Source organism: Caretta caretta, chromosome 15 (assembly GCF_965140235.1).
Source record: "Caretta caretta isolate rCarCar2 chromosome 15, rCarCar1.hap1, whole genome shotgun sequence".
Classification (NCBI taxonomy): domain Eukaryota; kingdom Metazoa; phylum Chordata; order Testudines; family Cheloniidae; genus Caretta; species Caretta caretta.
The window spans coordinates 16,613,564-16,628,685 of record NC_134220.1 but is presented as its reverse complement, the minus strand read 5'-3'; the positions used below and the strand labels follow the sequence as shown (position 1 = coordinate 16,628,685).

At 46.2% G+C, this 15,122-nt stretch overlaps 1 protein-coding gene across 6 annotated transcripts in view; it reads left to right on the top strand.

The window, feature by feature from the left end:
• GNB1L (G protein subunit beta 1 like) overlaps positions 1–2,694 on the top strand; it is a 56,810-nt gene extending 54,116 nt beyond the window's left edge. For 4 of the 6 annotated variants that reach the window (XM_048822089.2, XM_048822088.2, XM_048822086.2 and 1 more), the window contains one exon: positions 867–2,694. In XM_048822089.2, the coding sequence (XP_048678046.2) occupies positions 867–1,175 (309 nt within the window). In that variant the 3' untranslated portion in view covers positions 1,176–2,694. The remainder of the gene's footprint in view (positions 1–866) is intronic. The other 2 variants (XR_012665069.1, XM_048822092.2) reach the window with 1 other exon arrangement.
• The last annotated feature ends 12,428 nt before the right edge of the window (positions 2,695–15,122 follow it).

Here is a 15,122-nt window from a genome sequence, read left to right as displayed (position 1 = left end):
AATAGTTATTAGTTTGATACTCAGTTTAAGTCTGTTTTCTATGCACTCGCACAACCCCTCCATAACTGAAACACTTCTTTTTTCCCCCAAGGGCTCAATCCTGCAAAGTGCTCAGTAGCTCATTAGGGATGCTAACTGCCCTCAACTGTTGCAAAAGCCAAGTTGTGCACCTCACAGGTGTGAGCCCAAAGAATCCTCTAACAACAGCAATAAAATGCTTCCAATTTTGAAATCAGTGCCTAGTTCATAATCCCCTTCTCACTATGGGGTGCATCAAAAATCTCCTGAGAATGAGTTCTGGAAATATAGATTTACTGACCTTGTGACCTAATTCTTGGAATCATTCCTTTCTCAGGGCACTATGTAGAGTGCCATCACAGCCTATCGGTGATTCAGGGGACCACATCGGTAGGAACCAGTAGCAGATAGTTTAATACTAGCCCAAAAACCTTTCATAGGAATACCCCTGAAATCTGGAAACAAGGCTGTGGCTCTAAACTTTGCAGCTCAGGCCCATCTCTAAGAATAACAAGAGTGAGAGCACAAAGCTGTATAGTCTGACTATTCTCATTTAAACCAATTTTTCAGTGATGGCAAAGTATAAACCATTTAAATTGCAATAAGTGTACAACGGACACCTCTTTTTTTTTTTTTTTTTTTTAAGAGACCAGGCTGAAGGTAGACTCTTGTGGTCTTCTGTCTCTATCTACTGTTATCCTAACTATTGCATCACCCCACGTGTGGTTTAGAAGTTGGGATACCCACTAACAGGCAAATTGATACCTGTGTGTTTGTTGCTTCCTCTAAATTCACAAAGATTTTGTTACCTTGCGCTCACTTTAAATAACTTTAACTTTATCGCTCAGGTTCAGAAAACACACAAACTCATCAATGCTGGGATTGCTGATGTTGCCATCCGCCAGGACAAGAAGATCCTGGCAACAGCAGGGTGGGATCATCGTATCAGGATCTTTGGCTGGAAGAAACTGAAGCCCTTGGCAATACTGGACTACCATACAGCTACTGTCCACTGTGTATCCTTCTCAGATCACAGTAGGCCAAGTGAAAGACTGCTGGCAGCTGGCTCCAGAGACCACCGCATTAGTATCTGGTCAATCTATAATCAAACCTCAGGTGCTCTGCACTGTCCTTTGGAAACTAGAAAGCCGGCCTGATAAATCAGAAATTGTTGTGTGATTAAAATCTGGGGATGGGGAAGTATTAAACCATCTGCAGTTTGAGTGCAAGTCCCCAGAAGGACCTGTTCACGACAGAAAATGTTTTGTTGTAGAAGGGAAAGCCAGTGCTAGGAAGGGAAGAACGGATAATCATGCATTTAAGGCAAAGGCCTAGCACAGTGGGAGTCTGTTGCGTCCTCTCTCACATGCTTCTTTTGGCAAATTGTTTTGATTCTTTGTGCCAGTTTCCTCATCTGTAAAATGGAGATAGGTGCTGTCACTCAGGCGTGGTGTGGTCTAGAGTACACTGGTTTCCAAATCATATTGAGATCCTTAATGTACGTAAGTGCAAAGAATCAGTTTTATGTGAACTTGAACCCATTAAACCATCCATAGAACTTTCTCATGTCAGTTACTTTTTCTTCCCCATAACTGAAAAGCTATCAGACCAACCTTGATTTGTTCACACTTCTGTCAGTTTCTAGCTTAAGCCAACAGCCAAGAATGTGACTAGGGATGGCCTTTGGCATTTATGAATTTCATTATGTCCCCTGTCACCTCAAGCCTTGCAATTAATCATAGAAAGAAAAAGGAATCTTTCCATGCACTGCATTTTAAAGCTATGTAAAGCCTTTTTCAGAGCCAGTGCTAAATCCTTTCCATAGACTGACTAGCAGAAGGATTTAAACTGAGCAATCCAATTAGCGCCCTTCTCCTTGGAGATTTGGGGGGTAAATTTCCAGTATGGTGAGGCAGGGATTTGGCTACACATCTCCCATTAACATTAATGGGAATAGCATGGATAAAACCTTCTGTACTATCCTGAAAATATACCCTTTAGTTTGTCATCTCCATGGTCGTGGAAGCTGAAATCCATTCCAAAAGTTGATTGTTTTTGCTTGAGGCAAGGCACAGTGCTAGCATTCTCCTTTTCAAATATATTTGAGCAGTAACAGTCTGTTCGCAGGCCAGGAGATCTCACCACTTAATTAAGGTTTGCCAGTAAGGTGCACTTATATCTACACCGTAAAAGCAATTAACAGTGTGACTTTAAATACAGAGTAATTTAGAAATGCTAGGGGGTTCTTGGCATCAGAAATATTTAGCATCAGAAAAAAAGTCTGTTCTGCAAAGGGGGATTTTGGGGATACCAGTGCTGTTCTGTGGATGTTTTTTTGAAAATGTTTGTCCCTACCAATTTATGGGGCTGGACATCAAAGGGGAACTGGTCAGAAATGAATTGGACAGCAGCATCAAAAGACGTCAGAACTACATTTCAAAAACCAAACTCGTGTAATGCTGATGCCAAAGCTAAACATCAAACCAGGGCCTGCTGTACACCTGTACCATACATGCAGGGATGATCTTGTTGAAAAAGTGCTTTCTAACTCTGTACAGGAAATGTTCCTCAAGTGCCAAGCCCCAGTGTTCTTTCATTACAGAACATAAAACATACTGCAACAAGGCTTTTACTAATAAAACTCTGCAATGTTTAAAGCGGTGTCACACACTGAAATGTGTTCCTGTGCTTCTTTGGTTATTTTTCCCTCAATACTTAGCTCTGTGGAGGTTTAGTCTGCACGTGCGAGTCAGATAAGGCCTGATCCTGAGCATCTTTGAGCCAGTCATTGGGAGTTGCAGATACTCATTACATCTAGACCAGGGGTGGCCAACCTGCGCCTGAGAAGGAGCCACAGTTTACCTATGTGTATTGCCAAAGAGCCACAGTAATACGTCAGCAGCCCCCCATCAATTCCCCCCACCTGCCAGCAGCCCTGATGATCAGCGCCTCCCCCTCCTCCCCCATGCCTCCTGTGGCATGCAGGGAGGCTGTGGGGGAGGGGGAGGAGCGAGGGCATGGCAGGCTCAGGGAAGGGGGCAGGAAGGAGCGGGGGCCTTGGGGGAAGTAGGGGCAGAGGCAGGGGTTGAACAGTAACCCCCAACCTGCTGCCACATTGGAAAGTTGGTGCCTGTGCAAGGAACCACATATTAACTTCTGAAGAGCCTCATGTGGCTCTGGAGCCACAGGTTGGCCACCCCTGATCAAGATGGTATATGTGTATGTGAAATGATCATGCCAGGATTGCTACATATCTTCCACTTCCCATGCAGAAGAGAGGGCCATGGGCTCAGCAATCTCCATCGCACCATCTTCCTCAGATCCACAAGAAGCCTGATACAAGGAACTGCACACAGTTTTCCTCCCCACAAAAGAGATGGAAAGAAAGCCACTGTTTCTAATTCTGTTGTATTAAATTGCAGTGGTACCCCCTCTGATCTCAGAGACTCACCTAATTTGACAACAGGACACCTCCTGCTGAATTCACATGTATTAAGGCCCTGCACCTATTGAGATGAATGGCAAAACTCCTACTGACTGCAGTTACACGATTAAACCCTAAGAGATCACCCTTCTCCAGGAAAGTCCTTGGTTTTGATTGGAGTTTTACCAGATTAAAGATTCAGGGCCAGCCTCATAGTCGCTGCTTGATTTAGTTGTTTACAAACCAGATAAAGAGGGGTTGGGAGTGTTAAGGTGAACACTGAGGCTCTCCCTCCACTGTCACTTTCAGCCCTAAAACACCCCCCCGAGCAACAAAAGTTTTAGCGCTGGAAAGCGCCGGTATAGACAGCGCTTTATGGGTGGGAGCCCGGGAGAGCTACCACCCCTCATTCAGGGTGGTTATTTTTTATCACCAGGAGAGCTCTCCCCTCGCGATAAGGCGTGACTATACTGCCCAGGTCACAGTGCTGCCCTGGCCATGCTGTAATGTGGGCAGTGTAGACATACCCCAACTTTTAGGCCCAATTTACTTCTCTCCTCTTTATAATTAATGTTTCCTATATAGCTGCTGTCACTTGGTTTTCGAGTTGATGAGCTCAGTGCATGTCAGTATGTACTGCTTCGAATAGAAAGTGAGTCTTTGTTCAGCTGTGCTAAGATACTCCATCTGCAGTGGACTCTTTAAAAAAAAAAAATACTTCCAGCTTTTTAAAGAATTCTAGTTGCACTGATGTCACTGAAACATGCTTGAGTATCTCACAAGCTGATCCAGTACCTCCAATGGAAATCGTAGGATGACATGACACCTTAAGCTTATTGAAGATTCATTATTCATTAACAGCTCTTTCAAGCCTTCTCCAAGCAAGGATTAATATGCAAATCACTTGCTAATTGAGAGGTTTCAGAGTAGCAGCCGTGTTAGTCTGTATTCGCAAAAGGAAAAAGAGGACTTGTGGCACCTTAGAGCCTAACCAATTTATTTGAGCATCAGCTTTCGTGAGCTACAGCTCACTTCATCGGATGCATTCAGTGGAAAATACAGTGAGGAGATTTATATACACACACAACATGAAAAAATGGGTGTTACCATACACACTGTAAGGAGAGTGACCATTTTCCCTTCCCCCCTCCCCTCCCCCCACTCTCCTGCTGGTAATAGCTCATCTTAAGTGATCACTCTCCTTACAGTCTGTATGGTAACACCCATTTTTTCATGTTCTGTGTGTATATAAATCTCACTGTATTTTCCACTGAATGCATCCGATGAAGTGAGCTGTAGTTCACGAAAGCTGATGCTCAAATAAATTGATTAGTCTCTAAGGTGCCACAAGTACTCCTTTTCTTTTTGCTAATAGGCAGTATTGTTTGATCTGGGCTTGTAGTTGAATCTCTGTTCACTGACAAATGGTAGTACCGGCTGTCTATTTTTCTCTGGCCTTGAAGGCAGCCTTTGTAGTCAGAGTTCACTGTCTATCATAGTTGCGGAGATGCTCAAGGGATTCTTAAAGTAGCCTGATATTTACTATTTACTAGTTCTTTGCAAATATTCTTATGTTCCTTCATGATCAAATTATTACCCTTTGCTTTAGAAGATGTTTATATTTGTTTGACTAGTAGTTTTAAAAAAAATCCTGCACAAGAACAAATTAAAAATAAGGAGATAAACACACATCTTTAATCCCACAAACAGATACACACATCAGGGCCTGGAGTGTCATTGACTTTAAGAGGAGGGAGGACATGTATGTGCAGGACTTGCATTTTGCCTCTTCAAGCTGCACATAGTAATAAGTACTTCATAGGTGAAAGGGTTAATCAGCACTTTACATTAGCAATGATATTTTACTTTCATCCTAATAAATTGTGGGGGGCGTTAAATGCATTTTTTAGTTTCCATCTAAGTCACTGGTTCTAGAGAGTTGCTTGATACATTATCTGACTTAGATACACACACTGACTGCACAATTTCAATCTGGATCACAACTTTCCTGAAATGTATGAAGTTATTTACTTCAGGATCAAGACATGAATTTCAGTCTCAGACCTGAACTTCCCCAAAGTAAAGAAGTGTTCAAATCAAAGGGTTGGTTTGGGCCCATCTCTGTTAATACAGGACTATAAAATGTAGCTACCTGATCACATCTAAGCAACCAGTGTAAAATATTCCCAGAAGAATTAAAATAGCTTATTAAAATGTAATATGATCATGTTTATCTCACTGAAGATTTCAGCTGACTCATTTGCTATCAGGAAGGTTTTGAGTAAAGAACCACCACAAACTGATGGAGTTAGCCCCTGAATCTCACCTGTCAGAGAGGAAGAGGACTAGCCTGTACTTGGCCTAAAGGAGTCAAGAGCGAAGGTGATGACAGCTAAATTGTTGCAAAAAGGCTTCCTCCCCAGAAGTGGTGTATCTGTCACTCTGGGGGAGGGGGTGGGAAGCAACCAACATTTATAAGCTAATTGAAATAAATCCCAAACACTAGCATTTGTACAGCAATTACATGGAATATTTATCACCAGTGGAATGAATGCTGACCTCTGACCCTCAGATGTTTCCTGTAAATGAATCTGTTAGTTCCAAGCTCTTCCTCTGCTCTGAATGTGGTGAGCAGGGTGTTGAAGTGGAGATGAGCTAGGGAAGAGGAAGATAGCTGGCCATAGTTATAGCAAAGAGCTAGAAAGAAGTCAGTGAGAGGGCCTGTGAAAAGAGAAAATTGTAAAACCTTCCCTCCTGCACTCTGAAATTGAAATTAGTGATTAGTAATAGTGGCATAAATTACACACCGTGGAGCCCTATTGGGACTATTGCAACTTCTTTTAAAAGACGCATAGCTTTAAAGTCAATACTGTGTGATGGTTTCTAGTATGTTTTAAATGCATCTTACAAAACTTAATTTTGTCCAATGCTAGCAGACAAAACTACAACTTCATCAACTTTTTCTTCTCTTCAGTGTCCCCAGTAGAGATAAAGAGGTGAAGTGACTCACTAGCGCAGCAGCCAGGCTAATTATCTCAGCAAAATGCAAGAATTACTGAGCCAAAGATCAATGTATTTCCTTATCGAGCACTGTCACTGTGGTGGAAAAATGTGGATCACTGTGTCCTGCCTGGATTAATAGGACAAGATATGTTAACACGACAATATGTGTTTCAGACGAGGTGATATATACAAAGCCTTTAAGCAGTGTGCTACCGCGTGAATTATGGAGATGAGCTGTTACGAAATGCAGGGAATTTCTGTTATTCACACACAATTTGGAAATTCTCGTCTATGGCCCAGTGCTGGAGGCATTTTTCCAGCTGAGCATGTATCTTTCCTTTGCCACATGGCAGCATCAATTTGGCCTTTGAGAGCAATTAAATAGTTGTGTACAGCCACAGAGGAGGACACACTCCCCAAACAGCTCACTCCTTCCATTAGTCACACCTGTTAGGCCAATTGCATTGCTGGTGTACCTTCACTGAAACCACTGCAATGGCATCAGGGACGTAGTTGGCCTATAACTCCAGCACTTTTTTGAAGCATTATAGGTACTGAAAGCATTACAGAAACTGCAGCACAGACATTAAGTGTGACTAAGGCCCCTGAAGGAGCGGTTAAGTGCCTAAGTCAACATTTAGGCACCACTGGCATGCACAAAACCACTGCTCAGCTGCACCAAATCTCTGGGCACCCGTTTCTGCCAGAGGGCATATGCACAGCTGCCTAAGTCCTGACACTGCTGAGCAACTTGGCACCAAGCTCATACCTAAGGCTCAGTGGGATTCACAGACCAGGTGCCTCTTTACCTGTCTGACCTGCGGAGCCCGATTTAAGAGCACACCGCACCCACCCAAAAGATGGTGGGGGAGGGATTAAATATTCATTGGCGCAAGGCTATGACTCCCCCAGAGTGCCCTCACCACAAGGCTATAAAGTCATTCTTGATATCACCTTCTGGGCTGATGATGCCTGTTCATGCATTTCATGCAAAGTGGACAAGGTTCAACAGGAGAGATTGTGAGCAACCCATCCCAGAATAGCCCTGGCAGCCTGTGTTTGAGAGTTGTCAACTGCAGCACCGCTATGGTGCTTGTTTTCATTTGGTCCCTAAAAATGTTTACATAATGTTATCGGATACGAGGATTATTTGGGTTGAAGCAGCTGTTTCCTCCTTTTGTTGGTGTGTGTGCTTCTTAGATTCAGTTGCATTTACTCAGCCTACTGAAAGGAAAATCTTAGACTGAGCAGTTTTTACCAGAGAAATGACCCCTCTATATTTAATGCACATGCCTGAGGAGGTTCATTCTAACTTTTAGCTATTAGTGGTTTATTCCCTCTCAATCCCATCCATCATGCGGCCGTTGGCACTTTAATGTATTATTAAACCACATAGCTGGGAGTGTAGCAACATAATCCCTGAATTGTGAAGGTTTTGCCCATGTGATTAATGGTGTGAAATATATCTGTGCATGTTTTACCAGCGTTATGATGTGTGTTGCTTTATTCTGACTTTGCCCCAAGGAATCTGATGCATAGTTCAGTACTGTGGCTACAAATGTGTCCCTTAGGTGATATAAAGATCCTGGGAAACCTTAAAGTTTCCCAAAGCAAACTAATTCTACAGTATCCACAGGTAGCAGATTCTGATCACAAGCCTTACGAGGAGCATTGGGATGGGGAAGAAGCCTAGCTAGAGATTTGTCCTGGAATTTAGCTGTCCTTTTGTACCAGTAAACTAACTCCATCTTCACACTCATTTGCTCTTTTTATTATAATGTTTGCAACGTATTAGGAAATGATGCAAATTGCAACCTGAAAAGGGTCTTTTAGAAACCATGCACACACATCTGACAAATTGTTGTGCCAAAACTGGACCTGCCTGAAGGACTGCGTGATTGCCACTGTACTGCAAATAGTGGAAAATCCAAATGTTACAATAATGTTGGTAATAGAATTCATACCTCCTGCTCCAGACAGCACAGGCCCAGCCATTTTCACTACCGGAGAATCTCCACTACGTCTTAGGAGTATAGCGCTTAGGGCACACACTTGAGCAGTTCTGCCACCTTCCAGTAGAAGAGAGAGGTACATGTTTGGTAGCCAGTTTGTTACATCATGTTACAAAGCCCAATATGGAATAGAATGAGAAAGGCAAATAATGCTTTCACATTTATGATTAAGAATGTTTTGTTTAGAAGTTGTAATTTAACAACACTTACTGAAAGCTAGAGAATATGGGACACATTCTGCTTCAATTAAGTTTCCCCCGAATGTATGTACATTAGAACTGCAAAAAAGCAGCATTAATCCCATGCCAGCATTCTGGACAGCCATGGCCCTATCCCTCCCAGCTCCCACCAGGAGCAGAAGTAACCTGTGGACATGTGGGATTGCAGCCAGATCTGGGCACATGCAGTTTGTGCCAAAATGCACAGCCAACCAAAAAAAAATAAAAAAAAATCAGGAAATAAGACTTCTGCCCCGTTACCAGCCCTAGCCATGGCTTTTCTCATGATGCATACAGTCCCCAGTTGTGTGACAATATCTGTGGGAGAGACGTCCAGGCATACATGTCGGCGGCAAGATTAATGGTTGGTTTTACATGATAATTTGAACTTGGTAGAAAATGCAGACTGGCATCCTTCTTGGTTGTAATTAAAAAGCCTATAATTGCTGGTATTAAATCTTAAGTGGATCCACACCTACACTGCTTTTAACTTAATGCCTATTGTAACCATTGTCTTTTACTTTTTGCCTTGGGTTCTTGGTGGCATGCAGACTTGGCACCAAACTCACCAGAGAGTGTGAATCTTTAAAGGGTTAGCATGTGTGCCATTCTGGTTTGAAGTAGCGAACAGCAAGCAGGAAAGGGAATTGATTCAAAGACTCCCTTCATGTTTGCTGAAACGTGCAAAGTGGTGCTGGAAAAACAGAGCTTCCCCACTCCATTTTCCCAGTGCTGCCTCTCCCCTTTAAAGGGGGCGAGGACTAGAGAGGAGTGGGCTTGTTCGGCCTCATTTTGAACCCATCAAAACATGATGGGGTTTGAGCATGTGACCTGACAGCTACTATTATTAAGATTTGCAGTCTACCCAAGAAGAACTTGGGGAGGCACTGAAGAATTGGGGCAGAATAGAGAATGAAAGCCACTGAAAGGAGCGAGTGACTGGGTGGGGAGCAGCAGGGTGAAAAGCATGTACCAAGGTAGAAGTCTTGCCTATACTATACACAGTGCACCAGTTTAACTAAAGTCATCTAAAAATTGATGTTGCAAACTCCTGATGCAGATGCCCTTCATTCGGTTTAACACCTTGCTCATAGGGATTTAGCTTACTTTGGTAACTGACGGGCATACAGTTATAGACCAAGGCACTCAGAGCACTTTACAAAGATGGATAAATATTAATGCCCATTTTACAGAGAGGTAGCATGCTGCACAAGGACTTCATGACTCCACCATTAAAATCACCTGTTCTAACTTTAGGGAAACCACCTTCATTTATTATGGCCACCTTCTGTGTGAAGCATTTGCATATAGTTCTCAGTCTGCCAAGGCCCAAATGTGGGATGCGCTGTGTGACAAAGACCCCAAATGAGAAAGATATGCAGGAAACGTAAAACGTGGTGGGAGCCATTCAAAGAAAGGACTTTCCCTGAGCTCAGTTTCATTATTCTGTATTTCTCACTCCTGAAAGGTATGAAGTGCTGGTCTTTGCATTGGGACCAGAGAGCTCAAGTCCATGCTTTACTTTAAGCCAAGTGGAAGTTCCACCTCGTTTTGTATATTCGAGCATGTGCTGAGCCCTTATTCATTTTCATCGATGAAAGTGAAAGGACACCAAAAACATAGGTAGAAGACAGGGAGCATGGAACTAAAATGAATGGTAGCCCCAAAATGAGGTATGGTCATATGGCATGTTTCTTCAGCCTCACAGGGGTGATGGGAGGCTTAATTCATTATCACGTTGAGATCTTCAGATGGCAGTTGCTATATAAGTTCAAGTGCTACGATAATATAGCATCCAGTCCTGCAAAAGCCTCATAGGTAGACGTCTCATTGACTTTAATGGAAATTCTGCATACAAAACCCTTGCAGAATTAGTCCTCAAGTGTGAGTTTCCTGGCTTTTGTTCTCTGTCACTTTAGTATGTGAAATGTATAGATTTATCATGAGTACAAGAGTGTGTTTGTTGTAATTATTTTATTAAGACTGCTTTTCATAAGCTTTTCTTTTTTTAAATCTGGAAACATTTGATTTCCCATATGGAAAGAACATTTATCACACTTTACACAGATCATATTTGGCTAATCCTTTTGCATATATATGCAAAACGTGACATATACAAGGCTATTTGAATTTCATAAAACAGAAAAGCAAGGAAATGAGATATAATAAGTATATTACATAAATATGTGTGCCCAATTTACAAACCTATAGTATCTTTAGTAAATGCATAATAGACGATTTCTGGGGGTTTTTTAAATGTGTTTTTTGGCACACACAAGGTTTTTAAGCTCTTAACCACTGAAATCAATGGAAGTTAGAAGTGTAAATTCACACTAGCCCACAGATCCTCAAAGGTCACTTTATTGACTAATGATGGATTTAAATACACACTAAATTCATAGTAACGGTCACTATTGAAAGGTTAAAGACGTTTTTGCTTTTACCAGATCATTTCAGCCCCTGTGGTAAATTATGTATCTAATTTACAGATGAACTGGACCAGAGTAATTAAAAATGGAAAAAAGCTAGTTATTTCTTTATAGCGCAATTTGTCAACGGCTGGGTTCTGATTTGAATCATTATCAGCCCTCTGATTTTTTAATAACATGAAATAATGTATAAACACAGCTGAATATTGCTGCGTGGCCAGTTATTCTGGAATCCTACACAAATAGAAAGATATTTCCTTACTTAGGCATCTGTGAAACACCACCGATCTTTGTGTGTGTCACATGGTACCTTGTTAAAATGTACGTTTTTTTCAAATCAGTTTGTACATCTGCAAATTCATGCGATATGCAATGCGCAGCTTCCTCTGTAGTCGGCGTTTGCTCTTCAGCCACAGCTCGGAGAGAATGGTTCACTTGCTGGGATTCATTTCAGAGCCAGCCAACAGCACGACGGTAGGGTGGATGGGTGAGTGTGGGTGGGCGTGTAAAAGAAGGAGCTTTCTTTAAGACAGCAGTTTGACTAGGTAGAAAATAACCTGATGTTCCAAACTGATCTAGCCACAGAAGCACTTACAGATCTAACAGTGATGTCAGCCACAGCAGCCCCTCAACCGCTTCTCAAACAAGCCAAGTTCTAGTTTAATTTCTTCTAAAGCCGAAGCGGGAGGAAGTAAAAGTAGCGAGAATGCGGAGGAACCCACAGGTTGACTTTTCTCAGGCTGAAGAGGGGATAGAAGAAGAATAAAACGAAATAATCCGAGATCCTTGGGTGGAAGAGGCTAGAATCCTGCTTTACACATATTAATTAATTAGCCTTCCTAGCCTTCCTAGCCCCCTCCAGGCTATTAGCGCCTTTCACCAGCGGAGAAAGGGCCACATGGTAGGATGTGACTGATCCTCTTATGGAAGCGGACAGGGACCTTTCCCATTGCCCCTGCGGGTGTTGGGAAAGCCCCCCTCGCTGGTGCTGAGCTGAGCCTTTGTCTTTGCTGCGCTCCCGGACCAGCAGGGACCCGCCCCGTCTGGAGCAGCCTGCCCGGGGGTCGGACCATCCCACAGCGCTCGCTGGCCACCGGCTTCCCCTGCCGCCGGGGCACTGAGCCTGGGCCAAGGCGCTGGTCTGGCCATGGCTCGATGGGCCTAGCCGCAGCCCCGCCCGGCCCAGCGGGCCCCTGCGCAGGGCAGCGGGGCAGGTGGCGCTTCGCTCCCTCGAGGAAACGCTGGAGGCCGAGGAGTCGCTGCACTTTGGCGGGTTTCAGTCCCCGGGATCCGCGCGCCCCGGCCCAGCCTGGCGTCCCTCACACAGACACCAGACGCACAGACACGCGCAGCGGGGCCCGCTGGAGGGGCACAAAGCGGCCCCACGCACCGGGGGATCGGGCAATTGGCATCACCTCGCCCCCCCCCGCTGAGCCAGCTGTGTCTGCCCCCCCACACCCCGTATCTCTCTCTCGCACCCCCACACACTATTTCTCTCTCGCTTGCACACACACCCTGCACCTCTCTCACACACACACACACCCTGCACCTCTCACACACACCCGCACCCTGCACCTCTCTCTCACACACCCGCACCCCCTGCACCTCTCTCACACACCCGCACCCCCTGCACCTCTCTCACACACACGCACCCTGCACCTCTCACACACACCCGCACCCCCTGCACCTCTCACACACACACGCACCCTGCACCTCTCACACACACCCGCACCCCCTGCACCTCTCACACACACACACACCCTGCACCTCTCTCACACACACACACCCTGCACCTCTCTCACACACCCGCACCCCCTGCACCCCTCTCACACACACCCGCACCCCCTGCACCCCTCTCACACACACCCGCACCCCCTGCACCTCTCTCACACACACACACACCCTGCACCTCTCTCACACACCCGCACCCCCTGCACCCCTCTCACACACACCCACACACCCTGCACCTCTCACACACACCCGCACCCTGCACCTCTCACACACACCTACACACCCTGCACCCCTCTCACACACACCCGCACCCTGCACCTCTCTCACACACACCCACACACCCTGCACCCCTCTCACACACACACAGTCTCTCTCTCTCACACACGCACGTACCATTTTTCTCGCTCGCTCGCGCACACACACCCTGTATCTCTCACACACAGACACACCCCACCCCCGTCTCTCTCTCTCTCACACACACACACACCTGTCAGTCGCTCTCTCAGACCCTCACACCTGTCAGGCAGAGTGTCTGTCACACACACACTCCCGTCAGTCTGTCGCTCTCTCACCCCCCCCCCCCCGTCACGCGGTCTGTCTCCCCCACACACTCGGTCTGTCTGGTTCTCTCGCAGGCCCACACACCTGTCAGGCCGCGGGTGTGTCCGTCTGGCGCGCTCGCTCTCACACCCACACCCCAGGCAGTGTCTGTCTCTCTCCTACCCCCCGGGTCACCCTGTCTGGCTCACCCCCCCCCCCCGGCCGCCCCTTCTCCCCCGCGCTCAGGTCTCTGGCAGCGCCCTCCCAGCCGGGGGGCTCCCGTCGGGGGGCTGGCAGGGTGGCCAGCAGAGCCCAACCGGGAGCCCCGACGGGCTCCTGCCGGAGGCCCGCCCCGCTCCGCTCAGCAGCGCTGGGGGCAGCCCCCCCCAGCCAGGCGGGGTGGCGAGGGGGCCAGGCTGCGGCGTGGCGTGCGCCCCCTCGCCGCCCGGCCCTGCGCCCCGCTCCCCGAGGGACGCCCCGGCCGGAGCCGCGAACACCTTGCTCAGGCCCCGCCGGCCAGGGAGGCTTGGCTGGGGGCGGGGGGAGGCGAGCCCCGCCTGGGGTCGGCTCAGGGCCTCAAGCCACCTTTCGCTGCCAGTGATCGCAGGGTGAGGGCAGGCGAGCCGCCCGGGCTCGCCCGCTGGAAAACAGCAGCATCCTCCCCCCCCCCCCCCCAGTAAAAAACTTTTCAGAAGTGGGTGCCTAAAGCCCTGAACGCCATATTTAGCCAGTGAGCTAGAGATCCTGGCTGTCCGAGCTGCTGAGCAGGCACCAAAATCAATTCGTACCTCCCCACGGGTCAGCTCTCAGAGGGGGCCACTCCCATGCCCCAGCTGGCAGATTGAAGTGGTTGGGCCGCGTGTGCAGAGGCATGTTTCCCCGTCAGCGTTTAAATGCGGATGTACCTCAGGCATCCACTTTTGGAACGGTCCCCGAGCTCTCTTAGGACTTTTGAAATCCATGAGAGTTTTGCCCTTGCCTTCGCTGACAGCAACATACAGCTGCATGAGTGACGGCCAGTTTGACAGCAATTGGGTGTGTCTCTGCATTACAGTTTAATAATTGGAAAAAACAACATGTGCCTTTGTAGTGTATATCCTGGTTAAACCAGATCGTGAACAGCTAGAAAGATCGCATGGCTAGCATGACTTTAAATGATTCCCTGGTGCTCCATACTAAAGCTTTGCTATGACATTTAAAAAGCTTATTAGGGCAATGCATAATATAAAATCATAGGGCTGGAAAGGATCTGGAGCGGTCAGCTAGTCTCGCCTCTCCCCCAGTGCTGAGAGAGGAACAAGTAGACCTAGCCCATCCCTGACAGGCGTTTGCCAAACCTGTTCTTAAAAACCTACAAAGACCTGATTCCACAACCTCCCATGACAGCCTAGTTCAGTACTTAACCATCCCTAGAGTTAGAAAGTTTTGCCTAATACAGTCTCCCTTGCTGCAGATTAAACTGATTATTTAGTGTCTTACCTTAAGCGGACATGGAGAACAACTGATCTTGGACATCTTTATAACAGCCCTTAACATGTTTGAAGCCCTTCCTCTGTCTTCTTTTCAGAAGACTAAATATGCCCAGTTTTTTTAACTTTTCCTTCCAGGTCGAGTTTTCTAAACTTTTTTTTATCATTTTTGTTGCTCTCCTCTGGACTCTCTCTAATTTGTCTACATCTTTCCTAAAGTGTGGTGTCTAGAAATGGCCACAGTGCTTCAGTTGAGGCCTCACCAGGGCCCAGTAGAG